The 21,557-nt window shown below is 43.7% G+C and overlaps 1 protein-coding gene across 1 annotated transcript in view; it reads right to left on the bottom strand.

Moving 5' to 3' along the window:
* The window catches only part of LOC119396560 (brefeldin A-inhibited guanine nucleotide-exchange protein 3-like), a 74,102-nt gene that overhangs the window by 40,399 nt on the left and 12,146 nt on the right, over positions 1 to 21,557 (bottom strand). Inside the window, 16 exon segments of the mRNA XM_037663822.2 lie at positions 1,146 to 1,311; positions 2,002 to 2,302; positions 3,358 to 3,537; positions 5,191 to 5,425; positions 6,323 to 6,487; positions 8,148 to 8,345; positions 9,092 to 9,347; positions 10,481 to 10,667; positions 10,669 to 10,700; positions 11,284 to 11,391; positions 12,511 to 12,673; positions 14,535 to 14,716; positions 15,568 to 15,847; positions 18,803 to 19,275; positions 20,066 to 20,250; positions 20,839 to 20,936. Of these exon segments, the coding sequence (XP_037519750.1) occupies positions 1,146 to 1,311; positions 2,002 to 2,302; positions 3,358 to 3,537; positions 5,191 to 5,425; positions 6,323 to 6,487; positions 8,148 to 8,345; positions 9,092 to 9,347; positions 10,481 to 10,667; positions 10,669 to 10,700; positions 11,284 to 11,391; positions 12,511 to 12,673; positions 14,535 to 14,716; positions 15,568 to 15,847; positions 18,803 to 19,275; positions 20,066 to 20,250; positions 20,839 to 20,936 (3,209 nt within the window).

Below are 21,557 nucleotides of genomic sequence, written 5' to 3'. Positions count from 1 at the left end.
AGGCATTAGGAGAAGCCCTTATGGTACTTGAATTCAAGCAACACGTACACCAAAAATGGAAAAGCTCTATAAGTCCTCACGTCCTCTGGAAGCCTTATGAACAAGATTTTCCAATGCCGGAAATGAATATTGCCACATCCAATTTGCAGAGCAAGAACAATGAAGAGCACGTGCAGCAAGAAAGGAAAACGAAGTTCACGATGAACTCGATTAGCTTTTGAAACAAACCCTATTCGACTATTTAATGCCGAGGCGAGTATTGCTTTTTGTTATTCAATCATTTGGTACGGTACGCATTTGGGCTGGTTGGTTCATGATTACGAGTGAAAAACAGCACTAAAAAGACGGGACAAGAAAGGACACGAGACCATAGCGCCGTGGTCTTGTGTCCTTTCTTGTTTTGCCTTTTTAGCGCTGTTTTTCAATCGTAATTTGGTATGGATGTTGAATACTCTCATACCCCAACATCAAAATGTGCCATGAAGCAAAACTACCACCTTTCACCGGTACCCACAGCCACACGCAAGCAGTGGGCTTACTGTTGCCATCACAGTTCACTTTCTCTCACTATGGTGAAGATAAGTATGGCCTCTGAGATTGCACCAAGCACTGGAGGCAATGCCTAGATGCAATGCCAAGATGCACCCAATCTGAGCCGTCCTACAATTAAAATGCACTACAGTAGGAAGGAGAACTGAGATGCTGACAGCGACAGCAAGGCACCGCTTGTGCGCGTCTAGTGCGACTAGTACATATTTAAGTAGGGATACTATGTCTGCTTTCGAAATTAGGGTGCTGCAACATTCTCATATGCCCTTTCGTAAGTATCAGTATGCCTTCTGATATGTTGAATTTGCATATAATCACGATGGCTGAATACCAACGCAAAGAAATGTAAAATATGAAGCACGGATGCCAAAGACTGATGAAGTATGAACAGAACCGACCTAGGCTGTAATGCACAGATGCATCGTAATGATCTCTGCTTACGATGAAAGCACAGGGACACTAGGAGAATGTAAACAAACAACTACTAAGTCAGCAAGTGTCCCACAGAAGGGAATCTACCAAGTAGTAAGAAAGGATGAAAGTTTTGCTCATGCTTCAACAAATTACGAGAAAATTACAAATTTAGCGAGGCTCACCTGCGAGCCGAGTGGAAGACTGGACACGCTGGCATCAGGTACATGGAAGAGAGCATCTGGGCACATCTCTCCAGGTAGCGCAGGGCAGCTTGGCACAGGTTGAGAGGGATCACCTCCACGTCTTGAGCAAGGCATGCCTCGGGCTCAGCCTGGTCTTGTAACTCAGCTAGAAGATTTGAGTGACAGCAGCAGAGAAGGCCATACCATTAGCATCAGTGATTCAATGTAACGAAATTTATACTACTGACACTCAAAATTCAGAATGTGAACAGCAAATGTCACACAGTGACAACTAAATACTGTACATGCTGTGTCTGAAACTGTGATGGCCTTATAAGCCACAGCTACAAGATTATGGAAACCAAATATAGTTTAACAAAGACACGTCAAATAAAGACCTGTAAGGCCTTTGCTGCCAACCTCCATTCTGTCTCAAGTCTCAGATTTCACAAGTACATTCTCGCATGACATCAAAACAAACATATCATCATACATCACATTAAATATACAAGCTGAAATTGCTGTCGTGTTGTGATAAGAACATTCTTTCTGTTATCGTCACCACTTCACTTAGCAACAGGTGAACAGGCTACTCTTTTAAGGAGACTTTGATGGCATTGCTATCTTCTACGTGGGTAGGTGCAACATTCACGTAATATTTCTCATACTTCATTACCTTTATATCTTAACCAGAAGAAAATAAACATGCAATGTGTACTTTGCTACAAAGCATGTAAATTTGATGTCTTATGATTATCCCCAACTCTCCCAAATTGACATACACTGACAATTATAACACCAGTCAAAATTTACGTAAAATTTTTTGAGCAACTGATTGAACGTTGGAGGCATATACCTGGTCCTCGGACATGCTTCAGAAGACAGAGAAGGCAGTCGACGGCAGCATTTGCGAAGACGCTTGGATTGTCCGTGCCGAGGAAGGCGTCAAACACATCAAGAACTACTCGCAAGTGGTGAGTTCTTTCCAGCTGCTCTCTTTCCGATACGGCACTACTGGCGGAGCTTCCACGTTGAGTGTGGGGTCCTGCTACTGCACACGGCATGCGCACGGCCCGTAGTGCACCGAACAACGGCCGCCAACCAGAGCGGATCTCCGCGGTTGATCCTTCGACAAACTCACAGATGCAGCTCACAATCTGTAGAAGAACGAAAATGGCTTTATATACAGTCTGGACATGACATGTCAAACCAATGTATATATGAATGTATTGCCTAAACTGAATGGCTACAACACCCCCTTGGAAATTTCCTGGAAGAGTATAGCTCTATCCAATATTGTATAAAAACATTCATCACTGCTTTATGTTGCTTCGTTTGCTATACCAAATGGCACGTGCCTGCGTTTTTCTACAACAGCACCCCGATCACTTCTTGTGTTAATGTTTTATATTACAGTGACAAAGTGGCTCTGTTTTGGGAAGTGCTGTCATGCAAGGCATTGAATCAAGCAAGCTGCGCATCTCAAGATATGAATGGCTCATGCAGCAAGGGTGTTGTTTTTCATAAAGACAAATTAGTTTTAAGAAGCTTCACTGCATAACAGTAGCGTGATGCAGTGACGAACACTAATAGTGGGAAGAAATTTTAGGCAGTGATGTGAGGCATTTGTGGCTGATAGATTAAATTAGCGGCATACTGAACTATTTCATGATCCCCTTTGATTTCAAAACATCCGAGTTCCACTGTAACTGCAATATTTTGAGGAATCGATCTGCAAGGCCATTGCTGGCTCTCGTCAGCAAGTGAAACTGCCTGTTGATCAGCTTAACATGGTTTATCACCGTGATAGAAAAACAGAATTTTCTTTCATACTGTTTTAGTTGTGGTCACACTCCATGGAGTGTGTTTTTGAAACATGAGAAATTAGATAAAACCTAGCTCCATGTTTTGTGTCCCCCTTGTTTTGGTTATGCATCTTTCAGTACTAGTTATGATGCCTCAATCTTAATTATGCGCTGCGAGCTCACCGTGCATAACCTATATGCTAAACTCTCATCTGCACAGTCTGAAGCCCTGCTTTGCAGCATTACTTTAGCATACTTCCCACAGCAAAGTACATTAAAATGCATAAGCAAGTAGCAATTCATTCCACTTAATTGAGTGATGCTCAAAACAAAATATGAAATATGAATTGCAATTAAATATTGCCACATGATGAGCACAGTGCATACTTAGCAACATGACAGCCTACCTGTTCCTGAATGTCAACATCACAAAGCTCCAGGCAGAGAATGTTCTCAAAGGGCTTGAACAGAGCTTCGTTGAAGTGGAAGTGAGGCAGATCAATGTGTGTTGACAACAGGGCACCCACAATGTCATGGATTGAAGTCACTGCCCTCTTGGCAATCACATTGTCCTTGTGACAAGCCACCTAAGGAGAAAAATGGACCTCATCAAGGACAGCTGAGCCTGCGGCACAAAAACATGCAATATGCTACGACAATTAGTACTCAGCAGCAAGCCTGCGTATAGATGAAACAAAGAGCCTTCAAACTACTACTACATGAAATTTTTATGTTCAAGGCAGCAAAAGAAAACAAGAATTTTTGACATCATCCGTAAAATAAGTGCCACTTTCAGCCCATCGGAAAGCTAAAAACATTCTGAAGTACTGAGAACACTTGTGCCCTTTTCCAGTTGAACCACGATTAACTGTCTTGAGCACTAAGTGGCACTACTTACACAACAGATCTGCTGAAAGGCTGTCTTTATGGCTGTTAACCTGTGCTCCCACTGATCTCACCAGCTTAACTCCGCATCAAGACCTCAATGCAACACCTTCACCGGCAGCAGATCCCTCTCACTGGCCTGTGCCACATGCTCGTACCATCTCTGGTACATTGCAAATGCCTGTCAGTTGTCCTGTCTCCTTGCAATGTAGACAGCCAGATCTGTCAGCCAATCATCCAGCTGCCCATTCCATGCTATCAACATAGGTGCTGAGACATGCACCATCCCTGATACACTTAAAGGTGTGTCTACATTGTCACATTACACCACAGCCGACAACAATAGAGTGCATGGCACTCTGAACACTGTGAAGGTGTAGCAAGATGTTTCCAGCTCGTAGTGAAAGCAAGTAGATACATTCTAGAAGGTTAATGCAGGGGGTTGAACTCGGGTGTCAGACCTAGCAGATGGTGACTGAATTGATGAACTGGTGTTTCAATGCATGAAGGCTATTTCAGGCTCGACATTCAGTTCTGTGAATGGATGCCCAGCATGGGGTAAGCCTGTGCTGTAGATCCACCACTGTGATGATGTAGTAGGACAGACGAGGACGCCGGAGAGCAATGCAAAGTGACAAGCTTTATTGATACAGAAAATGCAATGTCTTCATCTCTTCATTGAAATGCAAAAACGCGCACTGCTTCGTCATTGTCACCATAACCTGGTGCATGCACGGGGTGATATGATTGTGGCAGTATGCTAACACTGCTAGTACACTGCTTAATGTGATGAATCAAAGAGACCATTTATATCCCAGACTCGATCTCACAGTGCACACAGCCTAAAGCTGCTTGAAGGGCCTCCCGAGTTCTGCGCACCACTCATGACATCATTTAGGAAAGTAAGCTGTACAAACATGGTCAAAAAAGAAGAGAAGCAAACATCCGAAATGCTGATCGCCAACTGAAAGGTTGCACTGTGGCACCAAAGAAGGTAGACACAAAACTTATCTGCACATGCTCAGAGCCAGTCTTCGATTACATTGCATGATAAAAAAATGAAATGCCTAAGCAAGCATCTCTTGTGTGAACCTTTTAGCCAGTTGTGTTTCCTGGTTCTCTCCTCTTGAGTCAGTGTTTACAAACCTTACTTCCTTCCACGATGAAGGCCGACCATCCAGCTCAACTTAGTGTTGCTCTATACTTGTGACATCTATCAGCAGTGCCGTGCAGTGCAATCGTATGGAATCAATCACAGGTTTTACCGATAGTTACCTCACTGTCAGGATTTCCCATCTTGCTAAGCATGACTTGTTGCTGAATTACTAAACCTTCTCAGAAAAAAAAGTACTTACTTCAACAAAGTGAGGAGCCACAACACTCCAGGCCTTCATGATGTGCACAAGTGGTCGACCGCCACGGGAACATCGAAGCATGACTTCACTCAGCCTGTTCAGCAGCAGCACAGAGTGCCGAGCGGTGAGCGGAGTGCCGCGGTTGAATAGCTGGTTCCGGCTGGCAGCACAGAGCTCCGACAGGAAGTCAACGAGAGCACACAGGTTCAGCTTGCCAGCTGCTTCGTCAAAAAGCCTGTCCAGAACAGATAGAGAGAAGAAAATCATGCTTAGAAGCCTTTACTACTGACCTAACCTATTTCTAGAAAGTGCCTCAACCATCATTCACAGAGCTTTGAGAACAGAGGAATCATTTTGGGCAAACAGTACCAAGTATAAATTGTCCATATTCAAAGTGACCACCTGCAAGTAACCTTTTTGTTAATGAAAATCAATTATGATTATTATACAACTCATAGCTTACTGTTCTGATTGTCAAGGTATTAAATATTGAGTTGTGACAATTTGCAGACACATCTGACTGGTATGTCTCCAGCAGAGAGCTAATGGCATGCTTAACTTTTTTTCCAGCTGAAAGAGAAGTCATGATAAATCTAATGTGACTATTAACCTGCCTGACCTAGAAAGCAGAACAATAAAAGCTCACTGGAAGGGAGGTGCTTGGTGCACAATAATTGGTACACTTTGTTTGTACTGAAAACTACTGAAATAATAGGCAAATTATTGAGACACCAAAAGTGCCAGGATTTGGGAACTGATTGGTGTTGCCAATACTCTAGCTGGAAATTCAAGCGGATGAAATTGATCTGCACATATATCACTGTTCAAAAGAAGAACCAGTGGTCTGCTAGACTAAATGAGTAGACACCAAAGGAAGGAGATCACAGACAAGGATGGCAAAGAATCAGCTGCACTGGTAAAATCCTGCAGACATGTTTATCGTGTGTTTGGTAAGGCAATACGTTAGAAACAGCAAACTGAGATGTGCACAGAGCCTAGAGCTGGCTCAGGCTCAGCACTCATCTGAATCTGCACTGGGGTGACCACTCCATGCAAAATACAATGGCTGTAGTAGGTAGACGCTCTGCAAAGTTATTGAACGACCCAACCACGCAAGTGGATGCACACACACCTGTCCACTAGCTGCGACAGTGCTTCAATTATTGGCTGCAGCTGCTTTCCCATGAGGACAGAGGAGCCAGAGGCTTGGGTGGCGTTCTTCACCAGGTCCACAACATTGGCGCTGCCCGCGTGGCCAACACCAGGCATTGACAGGGCCTCCACAGCCATTTCCTCTCTGCATGTTAAACAAGGTCGAATGTTTAACTTGAAGGTTACCCCATTGACAAAACCTTTATGCTCCAGAAGCTCCACACAATCACCAGGGAGAATATGAAGTTCTATACGTACAAGAATTCTAAATGACTATGTGGGATCGGTTGATATGGGAGTAATAGGGTTTGTGGGTTTCTAGATGTGCACAGAGGTTACTACAAAGACTTTATGACCAAGGGAGTCAAGAAGAATTAGGATGATCCAAGCGGCATGGACAGCAAAAGGAATCTACCCACAAGTGTATGCAGTTGTAAAAGATGACTGACATATTTCAGGTTGAGACTACCTCATAGTATAACATTGATTTCATATTATAAGAAAAAAAGCTGAAGAACAAACAAGATATGACAGACTCCACAAAGTAATAAATTTGCACAACGAAATATTGAGAAAAAAAAAAGAGCTTGGCTACTCTTTATCGACTCCACTTTACATTCTCAGTGCTGCCTAGTAGGTGACCAAATTGCAAAATATCTTTACTATATTGTATTCCACCATCTTCTTAACCCTGACTAGTAAAAAGGGTAGCCCGTTATTCTTTGTTAATGTTAAGTGCTTTATTTTCATTTCTGTGCTATGTTTATCTGCAGCTCAGCGCTTTTAATTCTTGTATTTTTCCCTTGCTTTGTATTCATGAAATAGAGCTTTGCAATAGCCCTTTTCAATCCATCTGGTGCCTCAGACTTTCTAACTCGTCATCATTAGTGTACTTTGAAAACCTTTCTGTGTTTGCAGGTGCCTTGTCAAAGCAAATACGAAAGCCGTCATTGGTAGGTTCATTTGAATGCTGCAGTGTCCGTTGGCTGACAGGTGAAAAAAATAAACACAAGAATGCACAATCGCTCACGGCTGGTCATGTATTGTAAGCAGCACACATATGGTGCCAAGCATGGGCAAACACCTGAAATGATGACACACTATGTGTCTGAAAAGGATGCAGTAGCAGGGAAACGTCTAAGTTTGTGAGAAGTACTGCAGAGGCCATCTAAAGGGACTCCTGCCAAGTTTAGGCATTGCATAAACAGACAAGCGCTACATGGCATGCATGGAAACAGTTCTAATTTTAAAACGAGGAAATGGGCAAGGTATCAGACAGATACATGCCCAAAAGCCTACATGCAGAATACAGCTTTCTGCAACCTTCTCAACCGTGGAATGTGGCTATGTTAACTCAAGCAAATACAGAATGTGCAAAACCTTTACTGAAAGTGGGCTGTGGAGAAACAAAAGAAGGAAAAAAATATACAGCCAAGGTTCATGATGTAAACACGATGTGGTCCCTCATCTCCTGAATCGGTGAAGGCAGGAAAGGAATGTATCTTGCAGATGCTACTCCAGGTAAAGAAAAGAGTGCATGTGTGGGCAGTGAAGCTCACTTCCTGGCAGTGTGGGAATGTGGCATTTAGATTTCTTTTGTCAACTACAATAATTTTTTTTAAATTTATTACGGAAATTCCTTTCTAGACAGGGTCCTGTAGGTTTCAGTATAAAACCAAGGTTTCTGTCAGTGCCTGGGACTCTTGATCGTAGAAAAAAGAAGAAGAAGAAATCAATTAAACAATTTCTGCAAATGAGAAACACCAACCAAGCAATGTTCGACTGAAATCAAGGACAACGCTCACTCAAAGTGCTCAGATGGTGGCTGAAGCAGGAGGCAGTCAGAGGAAGGCTGGGCCTTTGGGCTCAGTGCCTGCTGAACCTTTTCGCCCCATGAGAATGATGAGAGCTGCAACTTCAGATGCGAAGATCCTGAAGGTGACGAAGAGGTTGGCTTCACATGGAAGCAGCTCTGCTCCAGTTCCAATATGTAGCTGCAGCACCTGAACATGCATGGCACAACTCAGCCACATCATCATAATGAACATTGGTGCATAGCAACCCATCAGATCAGCATCATGACACTGGGTTTTTTCTGTGCCAAGTGTGTCTAAATAGACCATGTCCTTCATGTCACGATGTCACAGAGGTGTGGCAGCACTTTTAGTAATGGAGCCTAACAATGGCTAACCTAACCTGACTTAACTGAACCTGGTATAGTCATGATGGTGAAGAGCTGTGCTCCATGAGTAAAAGCTACAGGGTAGGCTGCTTGAACGGCACATAGGCACAGCTGTACCATTCGACAAACTGCAACACATCAGAGGTGGTAAAACAACTGAATATGTGCATACTGTAGCGGATAGTTGCGCAAACTGACTGGTGGAAGGTGACTGATGACAATGAGGCTGACATTCAGAGCAGCAGCTGCAATGGTTTCAAGCCTTCACTCAAGAAGCAAGTGCTACAGGTTCAGGGTAAGATGGAAGATTGATGAGATGAAAAATTCATGAACACGGGATGTCGCTGGAGCCAATGTTTCGACAAGGCTGCAGCCTTGAAGAAGACAACGCTGCTTATCCAAACAATGGCTCCAGTGACACCCTGAGTTCAAGAATTTTTCATCTCTTCAAGTGCTACAAGTGTAAGATACGAGACAGCCATTTCTGCTTATTTCTTATAAAAATATACGCCATTCACCCCAGTAGCAACCAAGACTCATCAGAAGTTCCGTAAAGTGGTACTGAACCTGAACACATGCTTCCAGCACACGGCACTGTGACTTCCCAGTTCAAGGCCCCGGCTAAGCAGGACGTCCATGCTGAGGACGTGCGATGCATGAAGCCGCACCGACTTGCTGCGGCTAGACAGCATCGTCTTGCGGAGACGGTCCCTCTTGGAAGTCTTCCTGCGTGCTTGGCCAGCAACGGCCCCATTGGAATCCAAAGCCGGACATGATGCCGCTGCTAGCTGGGCAAAGATGGCCCCACATTTGGTCTGCAGGCCTACAAACAAAGGAGGCATGCGGGACAGACAGCATTATGGTAGCTATTACTGATGTCCACTAGCCTTGTAGCACAAAACGACGAGAAAACCATAAGGATTTCTCAGAAATAAGTAACTGCAAAGTGCTTGAAAGGACAAGGACAACAGGAAGAACACAACACGAGCGCTAACTTTCAACAAGTGGTTTTATTTGGGCTTTGCAGTTACTATGTCACACCAACAAGGCTGAACATCAGCAGAAATAAGGTTCATGGTTGAATAATTGGTCCTGACCTGGTATATTAACCCAGGACCAATGACTTTCCCGCGCAGTTCCTCTACCATCTGAGCTAACCAGAAGGCTAGCAGATCTGTGGAGTGAGGGCGTAGCAATCGACAACACTGAAGCATTGGGACATTAAATATGGCACTCCAGTTCACTGGAAACCCACAAGGTGGAGAAAGTGTGCTGCAAGTCAGGTGGGTCATAATCTTTCCTTTTATGAACTTTTTCACACATTGCAGGCTACAATACTATATTATATGCCTGAATCTTATACAGTGGAGATAGCTATGAAAACGAAGTACTAATTCATGATTGACTGATCAATGTGGTTCAAGGTAACAAACAACATCTAAGCTGTGAGAGGAGTCGTAACAGAAGGTACCAGGTTAATTTTGTACAACTGGTTTCTTAAAAACTCAGCCCCGGACTCGGTTCAACAGAGCTAGAAACAGCTGCATACTCAGATATAAAAGAACAATAAAGAATTCTAGGTTGTCAAGCTTTGCTTTAAAGAAATCGAAATCTGATTATGTGGTTCTTTATTCCAAGGCAAGACACAGGCTATTGAATGTCACCATCATGCAGGGCTCTGGAATTATTGTGTCCAGTTAGGGAAATTCTTTCAGATGCAATAAATTTAAGTACAAGGGTGCTCTTGCATTTTGTCCCCATAAGAGTGTGGCTTAAGCTAAATGAAGTTAAATCCCTGATAACATGTTTCAAAGCAGATCTGAACCACCGCAGTGGGCAAACTTCCCCTAAAGCTCTTTGCTACAGCATGCCTTATAACCCAGGCTTTGCATTGCAAATGTAAAGCTGATCAATTTCGATTAGTCCGAGGCCTCCATGCAGAAACTAAGATCTCACCAAGCACGTTGCAGAGCTTGGCAGCACACTGCAGTCCATCAAGGCAGTTGGCCACAGCCTCCCGAGCTTTGCGATGGTCTTCCTTGGCACCATCCGTTCCGAGCAAGAGGCCCAGAGAGCTTGCAATACCACAGGAGTTCGTGCCATTAAGGAGCACTGACAGAACCTCCAGCATAGTGTCCCAACACTGCAGTCAGCACGTGACGAGCAAACTTCATGCCTGTAGTACATAAGACAAATGATAGCAACACTCTGGCCTCAGTTGGGGCTTCTACCAGTGCTTCTCTGACGTGAATGACCATGTTCAAAGAAGAGATGACGGCACATTACCAGTGGCAGGTGCCATCAACATCCACTTATTTTATAACTCCTGTGACACGTGATTGCTCTAACTTGACAAAATCTGGGCCTGATGCGATCCTTTGCGTAACATATTACTCTCTGAGAACGCTTGCTTTAACCAATTCAAATACTCAGTTCGAATGTCTCAGTAAGAGAGCGTTAACTTCTGCAAGATACCTGGAACTACATATTGCATGCCATTCAAATTTAGGTTACACATTCAAAATAGCAGGCTTTCTCTAACTCAAAGGATGGCAAATTACAACGCCTGCGTGTAAGCACATAGTATAGCACCTTGCTCAATGAATAAAAAAAAAAGTTTTTTAAGCTGACGTCTGAATTGATCAAGTTTCTTACACACACCTTTCAGTGTTTAATGTCAGAAGAATAAAGGTACTACTATAGCCGGTTTGAGTTGTTTTTTTAATTACCTGTGCGAGGTAAGCCAAGGCACCACTTACCGGCCAACATGTGAGGTGTAAAGACCACATTGGTGGCTGCCCTCTCTAATCTTCGATAATCCGACAGTTGACGTGAACCTAACTGATCGCTTCCAAGGCCGTCTACATCTGAAAAAAAGAAAAAAAAACAAAGGAAACAAAGCACATCAGCCTGCGCTATCGATGTCTACTGTACAATCCCGAGCAAGCTCCCCCCTCCCTTTTTCGGGACATTTGAAATATGCATTGTTTACTAAGCAAGTGCCCCCGCCCCTCCCCTCCCGCCATTTTCATTGTTTCATTCACTCTTTTTTTTACCTGACGAGGCGATTAGAAACAGTGAATGCATGTGTGTTCTATAAAGCATTTCATTAGAAGCACTGGTGTGCCTTCTTTATTCTGAGTGGCTTTTCGGCTGCCATATTGAATTTTGATCCATGACCGAGGAAGCATCCCTCCTCCAAATCTTGTCGGATTATCTTTCACCGTAGGGGGGGGGGCGCTTGCTTGGGATTTTACGGTAAATGTATATCACTTTTGGATGTCTGGCACGGTTCTTTTAATAGCGAGATGCATCAGCTGATTAGCGATTTCTTTTTAAACTGAAGTTTCTTCATAAATGAAATCAATTATACATATACAGTTTTTGGTATTGAGAAGAGGCCAAAAGAAAGCTAAAGTAATGCCTGCGCTACTGCAACAATATTTAAAAAATAATTCTCATCCCTTATTCACATCCTTTTCTTGCGCTTTTGGTACACCAATATATTTGCATTATCCAGCTAGGATACACCCACAAAGCAATATCTTTTGGTTTTGTCTCGGTACCGGGACGTAATCAAAGTCAGACACACTGGGTATGTACTTCAGTTCCCATAATGTTTTCATGTGCCGGGAATTATCTATCCTGCCCCCCCATGCCTGGTCAGGAACCCCATTAGTGTTCTTGCACTCCATGCTGCAGTGAACAGGTCGAGCGATATAAACGCTTAATGATTTACCTAATCATCAACACTGGCCTTAAATGCCATGGTAGGTTTTAACTTTTGATGCATATCAGAGCTTTGAACGAACTTTTTATACCACATCCATGTGTTATATGAAACTGTCACAACCGATAGCAGTAGCTCTTTTTACGATGAGACTACAGCAACAGCAGACACAGCACATTCTCAGCAAGTCCTGGAATTAAGTGTAGCGATGAGAACACCGAAACAGAAGATGGGAGTGCTTGGCAAGAATACCAACCTGTGAGTAAGTTGATGAGCGCAAGGTTCATTTTGGATTCGGGTTCGTATCCGGCTTCACGCAGCAGGCTTCTTGCAAGCACTTGCTGATACAGCTCTGACAGCCATGTCGCCGACAAATACACCAGCACACCACTTCCATGCACCTCGTCCACAAACTTTTCCTGTGCGCAAGACGTTTTATTAACATGCATCCAAAACGAAAAACTGTATACATCAACATACAATACAAAGCAGAATGTTGAACGTGTTACTGAAAGACCGTTATTATGCACAGGTAGTGAAACAAAGCACGCAGTCCTTGGTGGCTTATGCATAGTGTGGACCTCGATCGCATCACGTATCTCAGAGGCCTTGGTGTTGTTTCATTAACAGATTTCTCTAGTGCCAGCCACTGCTCAATAAGTGAAGGCATTATTTTGCTTTTGCTTTTGCTAGTGCTTAGCTGTCACACTTGAAGAAATCTAACTGGTAGCCATTACATTTACTCTCGTGTAAGAGTAAGGAAAATATGCAGTAGGAGTTCTGTAAGCTGAACGAAAAGGCAAGTAGCCTTAGCAGCATGACTGTAGGGTCCCTCCTGCATGTACAGAAGTGACAGCTGAGTCATATTTTCGTAACAGTAGTGCTTAGTGACCACACAAGCTTATCGACAACACTCAATGTTAGGGGTGTGCGAATATTCGAAATTTCGAATATTTTTCGAATAGTGTTTGCTATTCGATTCGATTCGCACTGAAATTTTACTATTCGAACTATTCGAACTTCCCAAAGACAAATGCAGTCAACGTCCGGTTGAAGGTGACCCCTTCAAATTTTCAATATGCTTCACCTCATTACACTCTCGTATTGCGGCAAAGCTGCCTTTCAAGCTCCGTTACGGTCGAACTAGCCAAGACGCAAAGTCCGGTTGGAAATGGTCCCTAGATTTTTCAATATGCTTCACCTCATCACACCCCCTATTGCGGCAAAGCTGCCTTTCAAGCTCCGTTACGGTCGAACTTGGGCAAGAGACAGTCAACGTCCGATTGGAAGTGGTCCCTAGATTTTCAATATGCTTCACCTCCTCACACTCCCGTATTGCGGAAAAGCTGCCTTTCAAGGTCCGTTACGGTCGAACTTAGCCAAGAGACAACGTCCGTTTGGAAGTAGTCCCTAGATTTTCAATATGCTTCACCTCATCACACCCCCGTATTGCGGCAAAGCTGCCTTTCAAGCTCCGCTACGGTCGCAAATGTATTAACTCAAGAAAACGCTGGTTCCAATATGGAGATGAAAGATGTGGCAGAGTTGGGGGCTCAATTAATGCTGTTTTGGACCTGAAATTTGGGCAGGAAGTCCGAAAAATCGGACGCCGAAGCTTTTTAGCATCCAAGATTTCAGAAGTTCTTATATATCGACGTCTACGAGGCAGATTTGGAACTCTGGACTTGAAGGGAGCACACCCTTGTCCGCCACATCAGTTGGCCTTTCACAGCAGTTGAAGAGGAGGAGAGGCTGAGGAAATGGCATCTCTGCCTATCACGTGTAAAGTGTTGTCGGCAACACTTTTGTTGCATCAAATCATGTACATAAATACAATTCGGCCTCTACATTGCCTCACTCTTGATAAGAAATACAACTATGAAATATGACCCCACCAGCGCTTCATCAACCTAGCAAAAAGAAACACTTTCATGTTGCGATCTCACAAGAACATACTTAGGGATTCTCTGCAACTTTTTCTGTAATTTCACTTCGAATTATTCGAAAAATGTTTGAGAAATATTCGAAAATTATTCGAAATTATTCGATTCGATTCGCACTCAATCTTTATTATTCGAATTCGCTTCGCACCCAAAATTTTGCTATTCGCACAGCTCTACTCAATGTGTTTCAGGGCTTCTTAAAAACAAAAAAAAAGCAGTGTAACCTGAAGGGCAAAGCACTGACGGGAAACACAGTATAACAGCAGTGGCACCACGAATGTGCATAAAGCATCCATATAAAGGCTATCGAAACTAAACAAAACTGCAAGCTACCAACCTCTGTCAATGGTACATCCCCAGTAAGCCTCTTGCGGTATCCACTATGGATGAGCTTGAGGTCCAGCAGGAGGGCAGAGTAGGTCGCAAGGTAGATTCCATCAGCGTTAACGATCGTAATGTGCTGCGGTGTGCCCTCGAGTTCAGTGCCACTGTGTTGTTGCTGCTGTTGTTGCCAGAGGGCTGTATGAAAAATGGTAAAGGATATGAAAAATAGAAATGTTCTTATGGAGCTCCCATTGAAACAATTATGAACTATGCAGTTACTTAGTAAGCAGCTAACATGAGTCATTGAAGACAGCAAAAGAGAGGCATATTCATCTTAACCCCAACTCAACAGTGATCATCCAAGAGCACACCTAAGCACTTGATAAAGACATGACGAGGAAATAATGATGGAAATTGTACCTGCTAGGGAGACATCCTTCATGTTACCATCTACAGACATCCGAGCCCTACAGGCACAAGATACAATAGATCAGAGGTCTCAGACATGCGGCCCGGCCCGAACATGACTGTCTTCGTACGACATTTTTTTTAAATAAGCATGTTCATAAGCTACACAGACATGACAGGCACCCCATGCGGTCATCACGTGTTGAGACATAACCGTGAAATAAAACTATATTTCATAATTGGCATCCAGATTTTAGTCATTCTTGAGATTGGCAACGATATGTTGTTCAAATCCTGGCCATCCCCTAAAGACATGACCATTGTATGTGATATGGGAAAGGCCACCTGTAAAATGGCAACATTAGCTGACATTTTGTACTAAATACACCCCCCCCGCTTTCTACCACCCCTACCACCTTCACTGTCCCACCCCTTGCAGGGCTAAATTTCATGACTGCGGCCCGCTAGTTGAGGTGAGCTTGAGACTCCTGCAATAGATAGTATGTTCCTTCCAAAAGAATGTCTGCCCCACTCCAGTAACGCTCCTTTATGGGTACAAACTGTCCTAAACCTAAACTTTTGTATTAATGAACGCTAGCATTTTACTTTTCAACAGTTGCAAAAGTGGAAGAGCTCACTTTCAGCATAGTCACTGGCAAACTGCTGCAGCTCCTGGTCAGCCTCGATGGAGCTGCGAATGTGGAGCAGGCGCGGCAGAAAGGAGGCCAAGTGATCGACAAAGTCCCTGGCAGTCTTGCGCTCTCGCTCGGCAAACTCGTTGTTAGACTCGAAGAACTTTTCCAGCCGGTTTCTCTCGCTCTCGTTGGCATCTTTCATCAACGTCTTTGCTGCTCTCTCCATAGCTGAAGTTCTTGCCTCAGGTGAGATGTCTGTTTCTTCTTCCAGTGGCTTCTCAGCCTACGGCAGCAATGTGGAATAAAAGAAAGGATATATGATAGAGAAGTACAGTGTTTGCACAATTTCCGGTGTTAAATATCATGTTTCTTTTGATCACGCCTCAAATGATTTTCAAAGCATGTGACTGAACTATGTTGTTACTGAAGTAAACGTTCATTAGTATGCTGACCGAGTTATATTTTTGCCACAGATATATATAAAGCAGCGAATAAGCTTTCCTTAACATGACATTTCCATCTCCCATTTCATCTTGCGTTTCACCAGTTCAGAAAGGCATAAATCTCTTATGAAATTAGCAGCATGCTTAATTCAGTCACCTTGCACAATTAGCTGCTTTCCAACTTTTCCTGTTCTACCCTAATACGTACATGAAAGGGAACTGCAGTGTTGCCAAGTGCAATTTATTCCAACTAAAGAAAGTGAAACTTGTCCGAGACGGTGAAACAAAATAAAACAAAATTTGGAAATATCTGCATGACTTTCAGCAGCTTCCTGTCGTGGACTGTAAACTTCTTTCAACTCCATCAACTTCAGCGCAATGTCAGTCAGCAGACTCGTTAAGTAAACATCCTGCAAGGAAAGCTACCATCACGTGACACTTTATAAGAGTACAAAAGTCAGTGGCACAAATCTAATGAATTTCCTCGACCTGTAAGATCTATTAAGAACATCACAGTAATACACTAAATCAATACTGCTTCCACTAGACAAAACTGCAACAAATTCTTGAGAATGACTGCCACCATGTTTTTTCTTTTATTTTCTTTTTGTGCTACATTGCTAACGAATTCGGTGCACTGTACCCTTCCCCAATACCAACAAGAGCACTAAGAAGAAAAGGCTTGGTAAGCAAGAAAAAGTACAAATACCGTAAAAACTGGAATATAGGTCAGACCGAAATATAGGTCCAACCCCCCACTTCTAACGACTGAAGATCGAAAAAAAAAGTACGTGGAATAGCCAAAGTATTAGAAGGTGCGCGCCTTTACCGTGTAACAAACGCAATTTGAAATGGTGCACAGTCAAAATGCCATTTATTTACACGTAGTTTCCGCATGGCAGGAAGTCAAAAGATGGGCTTAAGCATTATCTTTGTAAAACGTCACAACCGTCTTGACAGCATTAATTTGGATGCACTTTAAGGTCCCTGGTAGCAATCACAACGCGAGCGTGGTCCCGGTTAAACTGTGCAACCTTCGTTTCCGCCTCTAGATACGCTGCGGACTGGCACCGAAACAGTTTTCTTCTGATCGCTGCGTGTCGTGATGTGATCCTCAGCGTCCGCCAGCAGCGAATGCTTCTGCGGTGCACCCGATCTGCCCGCTGATCATAGTCATACGTGCCGCTGCAACCAGAGCTGCCGGCATCGCAGGAAGCAACAAAGAAACAGTATCCGGCGAGATTGCAAGAGCGAGAAGACGCTTGCAAAGATAAACTTTGGTATTGCTTGTGACTCACGGCTCCCGTCGCGTTCTGTGCGCTAGCATTCGAACACACTTTTCACACATTTCAGACCAGATTTCTTTGTGCCTACGCAAACTCGATTACTGTTTTCTTGAATGCTACGGTGAACTGCCATCGACCATTGGTCGAGAAAAAGAAAAAAAGCACCTTGGAGCCCAAATAGATTCACAAGACAACAACAACAACAACAAAAATTGGGGGACACTTAAGCTTCGCCTTTAAGAGTTGAACGCGATAGCGATATCCTGCCCCTAGTGCGCACTTCGAACATTATGAGTGTTTAAGAGAATGCGCGCACTAAGGTGTGTGCCTTATGTAATGGCTAGCATGCTTTAAACCAGGAGCAATTATGCGCGAGAAACGTTTTAAAAGTTGCGATGCACCCACTACGTGGTCTTAAGGGAATACGCGCAGTAATGTGTGTGCCTTTTGTAATGGGTGGCTGTCTTTAAACCACCAAGTCGTTATGACAATGACATGGTGTGACGCCCGATGGCAATGTACGCTTGTATCACGCAATATTACTGCGATATTACATCTCGTACTGTGGCACCAGTATACAGCACGCGTATTTTTGGGAAGCATGAAAGTTACTTTCAGTGCAGCTCCAAGCAGAGGCGTGGCTGTGTGGTAGAACACCTGCGTGCCACGCAGACGGCCTGGGTTCGACTCTCACTCAGACCCAACATTTTTATTATTTATTTTATTTGCAGCTTTTTCGATTTTTCAGTCACGGACGAGATGATGATTTTTCGCTCACAACCAACGGTGCCGATGCCGACGGCGGAATTTCTGCGATACGAGCTCTTTAACGCTATCGCGTTAAAAACGCAAAATGAGATCGCCCACGGCACAAGGCTGGCAGTAAACAAAGCGATGCCGATCATTGCGATGGCGATGGAGGCGATTGACTTCAGTTGCCCATAGTGGCCAGACTTGTGATGTTTTTCTGCCAATGGCTGGTATATAAGACGGGGGTCGAATTTTTAGGGCTGTTTTTTGAAAAATAATTCGACCTATATTCAGGTTTTTACGGTAGTTTCAAAATATGGGTAGTGACGCCACCTCGAAATTCCCACATCAGCTTTCATGACGTCCTTTCTTTCATGGTACCTACTAGAGCCTTGTCGATTGTTTACACAAAATATCGAATAAAATGTGTTCTAAAGGCGCCAAATATTGAAGACAGCAGGTTTGAAACACTTTCACTGAGCTAATGTTGCCTAAACATAACAAAAAATGTTTGAAATCTACTATGTCGTGAAAATGTACAGGCACCGGGGTTCTTACCTTAAATTTAAGAAAATGAGACATTGACCTTCGTTTTATGTAACAAACCTGTGCTATTCGCAAAGATAATCAAAATACGGTTTTCAAGGAAGCTTTATCAGTATAAACTGGTTCAGCATTTCTTTTGGGTGTCCCCTTTAAAGTTGCTAGAGTGAGAAATTATCCCCGGATTATGAAAAGTATGAAGGCCTCAACACTCACCAAGTCAGTGTCGTAAAGGCTTTCATCTGCAAACTCGGAAGCTTCATCACCTAGGCTGTATTCCATGTAACTGCCACTTTGAAGCTCTTCGTCCGGCAAACTACCCTCTTCTAAAGCAACCTCCCCGTGTTCCCTTGCCTCTCTTGATTCCAGTTCTGGTACACAACTCTCAGGATCAAGGTGACCTTCTTTCTGCTCGTCGACACCTTCATGCGTGACGGACGCTTGCTCAGGAGGTTCTGCATCACACTGCACTTCTGATGCTTCCAGAGCTTCTTCCACGAGCGAGTGCTTCGGTGAATCGTGGATATCTTCAAGATGCACATCGGAGCATTGGATAATGCTGGTCTGGTGTACGACTTGAGCTCCTTCAGTCACAGGTGGAGTTCCATTCTCCCCGCTTTTGATGTCCGTCGCTTGCCACCCATTTCGAAACGCGCCTCGAGCTGACTTCTCGAATAGAAATGATGCACCTGCACAAAAGGGAAGAAATGATAAAAACCGCAGTGAAAGGACTAAAGGGTGAGTGAGCTCAAGTATACCCATAGCTGCACATATCGGCAGAGCGACAAAGCAAGGAGAAAAAAGAAGTAACGACAGGACAGCACATGTCCTGCCTTTCTCTCTTTTTTGTCCTAGTGTTGTCACGCTAACCATAAACAAGCTTTGAAATGGAGACCAGATTCTAGTTACAAGCATGTATGAACTGTGGCATCACAGAGAAAAAGATCCACCCCACAGAACTCATTTAGAACGAAACAATTATGCTATGCATGTTGAAGTGATAGCGAAGTTGCACCCATCATCTCTCTATCATATCTGATACATACAATGCTGTAAGCAATGCCTCATGCTGTCAAAAAGCATTTACAGTATGCTGTATTTTTCCCTGTATAAGCTGCCTCAATGGAGCGTAAGTTAATGCCAGTCGAAGTGGAAGAAAGGAAGAACAAGGCCGCCCATGTACGAGTTGTTAGAAGGTATTCCTCAGGCAACAAGAGACATCTTCGTGAGTATAAAGAACTTGTGTCAAAATAGATCTTACTGGCATTCATAAACTCATGGTCTCACCCACAAGTATTACAGCCTAGCAAGGCAAAACAAGAAATGTCCACACAAAGTGTGTGCATGCAGAAGTGGACTACATCTTTAAAAGTCGGTGTGGAGGCCCCTATGCTTTTCAGCTGACCAGAGAATTAGGGTTACCAGCTCTTCCCACCATACTTCTACCCAGCACAACCGTTTCCTTGCAGCTGTACTCACCGACGTAGTCCGCACACTGCAACGTCGGAAAGGTGGCGTTCAGTCGTTCTGCCATCTGGTCTGAGATTCTGGAGCCCGAAACTAGGGTCTCCAAACTTGATAGCAGCGCCACCACGCATTCAACGCTGATGTAGCAGACACTGGGTTCATTGCTGTGGCAGCACTCTCCAAGCCCGTCGACAACACTGCATGGACAACATTATGCAGCATGGCGAAGCAAAGAAGGCAAGGCACACAAAGCATCATTTGGGCCCGTTGCCATTGTCATTCGGTATCTAAAATGACGAACTGTGCAATAAAAATCTACACACAAAAAAGAGATGTATAATGAGCGGCATGCGTTGTCAAGCAAGCAGGTATGACTTGTATGGGTTCAGGCACGCAGTTAAGGTCTACAAGAGCCTCAAGGCCTCAAGTAAGGCTTATAAGGCCTACAAGAGCTAGGAACGCCTATAAGAAGTATAGGCCTACAAGTACTAGAAGGTGCAACGAGAGCCTTAAGTTTTAGTTCTGATGGGCACATAGTGCTTACTTATTTTGTCTGCTCTCGTTGCTTATGCCTTGGCTTTGTTGGTGTTTGCTACTTCAGGCGTATTCACGGCTACATTTAATGTTTGGGAATTGGCAATCCTACCAATGGTCTGGACACAAGCTGGTTTAGGTTACTGCTATACCATAATTTACGCAGACTTTTGAAAAATAATCGACATTAATGCACAATTCAGCCCCATGAAACTCAAGGCAACATGGTGAGCCTATGTAGAATGGCTTACATTTTCAGCAAGTCTAGGCTGCTCAACCGTGGGTTTTTGGTGTCTTCCCACAATGGAGGTCCGGCAAACTGCAGCAACTGCTCCGGGTTCTTTAGCATCTGCAAGTGTAGAATATTGTGGCAGAAAGGTTAATTGCAATACAACAGCTTGCACGAAATAACCAAAATGTACTGCGAGAATAGATGAGAGAACATAAGCGATCAGCTACACAAAGGTGGTTATGATATCCCCATGCCCCCGTCTTTACCCAGAAGAAATGTGCGCACATAACATTTTTTACGCTTGTGTCAGCGTCGTAACACTATTTTGAGCCAGCTGCCTTGAGCTTGTCCTGAGCCCACTATGCCAATTTCACTGACATTCATGACGTTGTTATTTTTATTCACTCCTCGATACTGTGCATAGGGTTTCAATGATGCAATAAACACAAGAGTCAAAGTGTGACAGTCCGTGCTTCCTTTGGGTACTGTTATAAAAAGACTATGATCAAGAGTTTGATAACTTTTCTTAGACTGCTTCTCACCCCCAGATGGGTTCTTTTCACATGTTAGTTCAGTGCACATTCCTTATCACACAAGCTGGTTCCTTGTTATCACATCTGTCCAAGTCGGCATTCTTCAACATTACGTTATTTGTTCATTTTAAAAGCACGCTGGGTTTAAAAACGTGGAATCAACATGGCTGTACTGCCAAGATAAAGTGAGAAGGGCTGCAGCACC

This window comes from Rhipicephalus sanguineus, chromosome 6 (assembly GCF_013339695.2).
Source record: "Rhipicephalus sanguineus isolate Rsan-2018 chromosome 6, BIME_Rsan_1.4, whole genome shotgun sequence".
In the NCBI taxonomy this organism is placed as follows: domain Eukaryota; kingdom Metazoa; phylum Arthropoda; class Arachnida; order Ixodida; family Ixodidae; genus Rhipicephalus; species Rhipicephalus sanguineus.
This window is presented reverse-complemented; position numbering and strand designations above follow the sequence as displayed.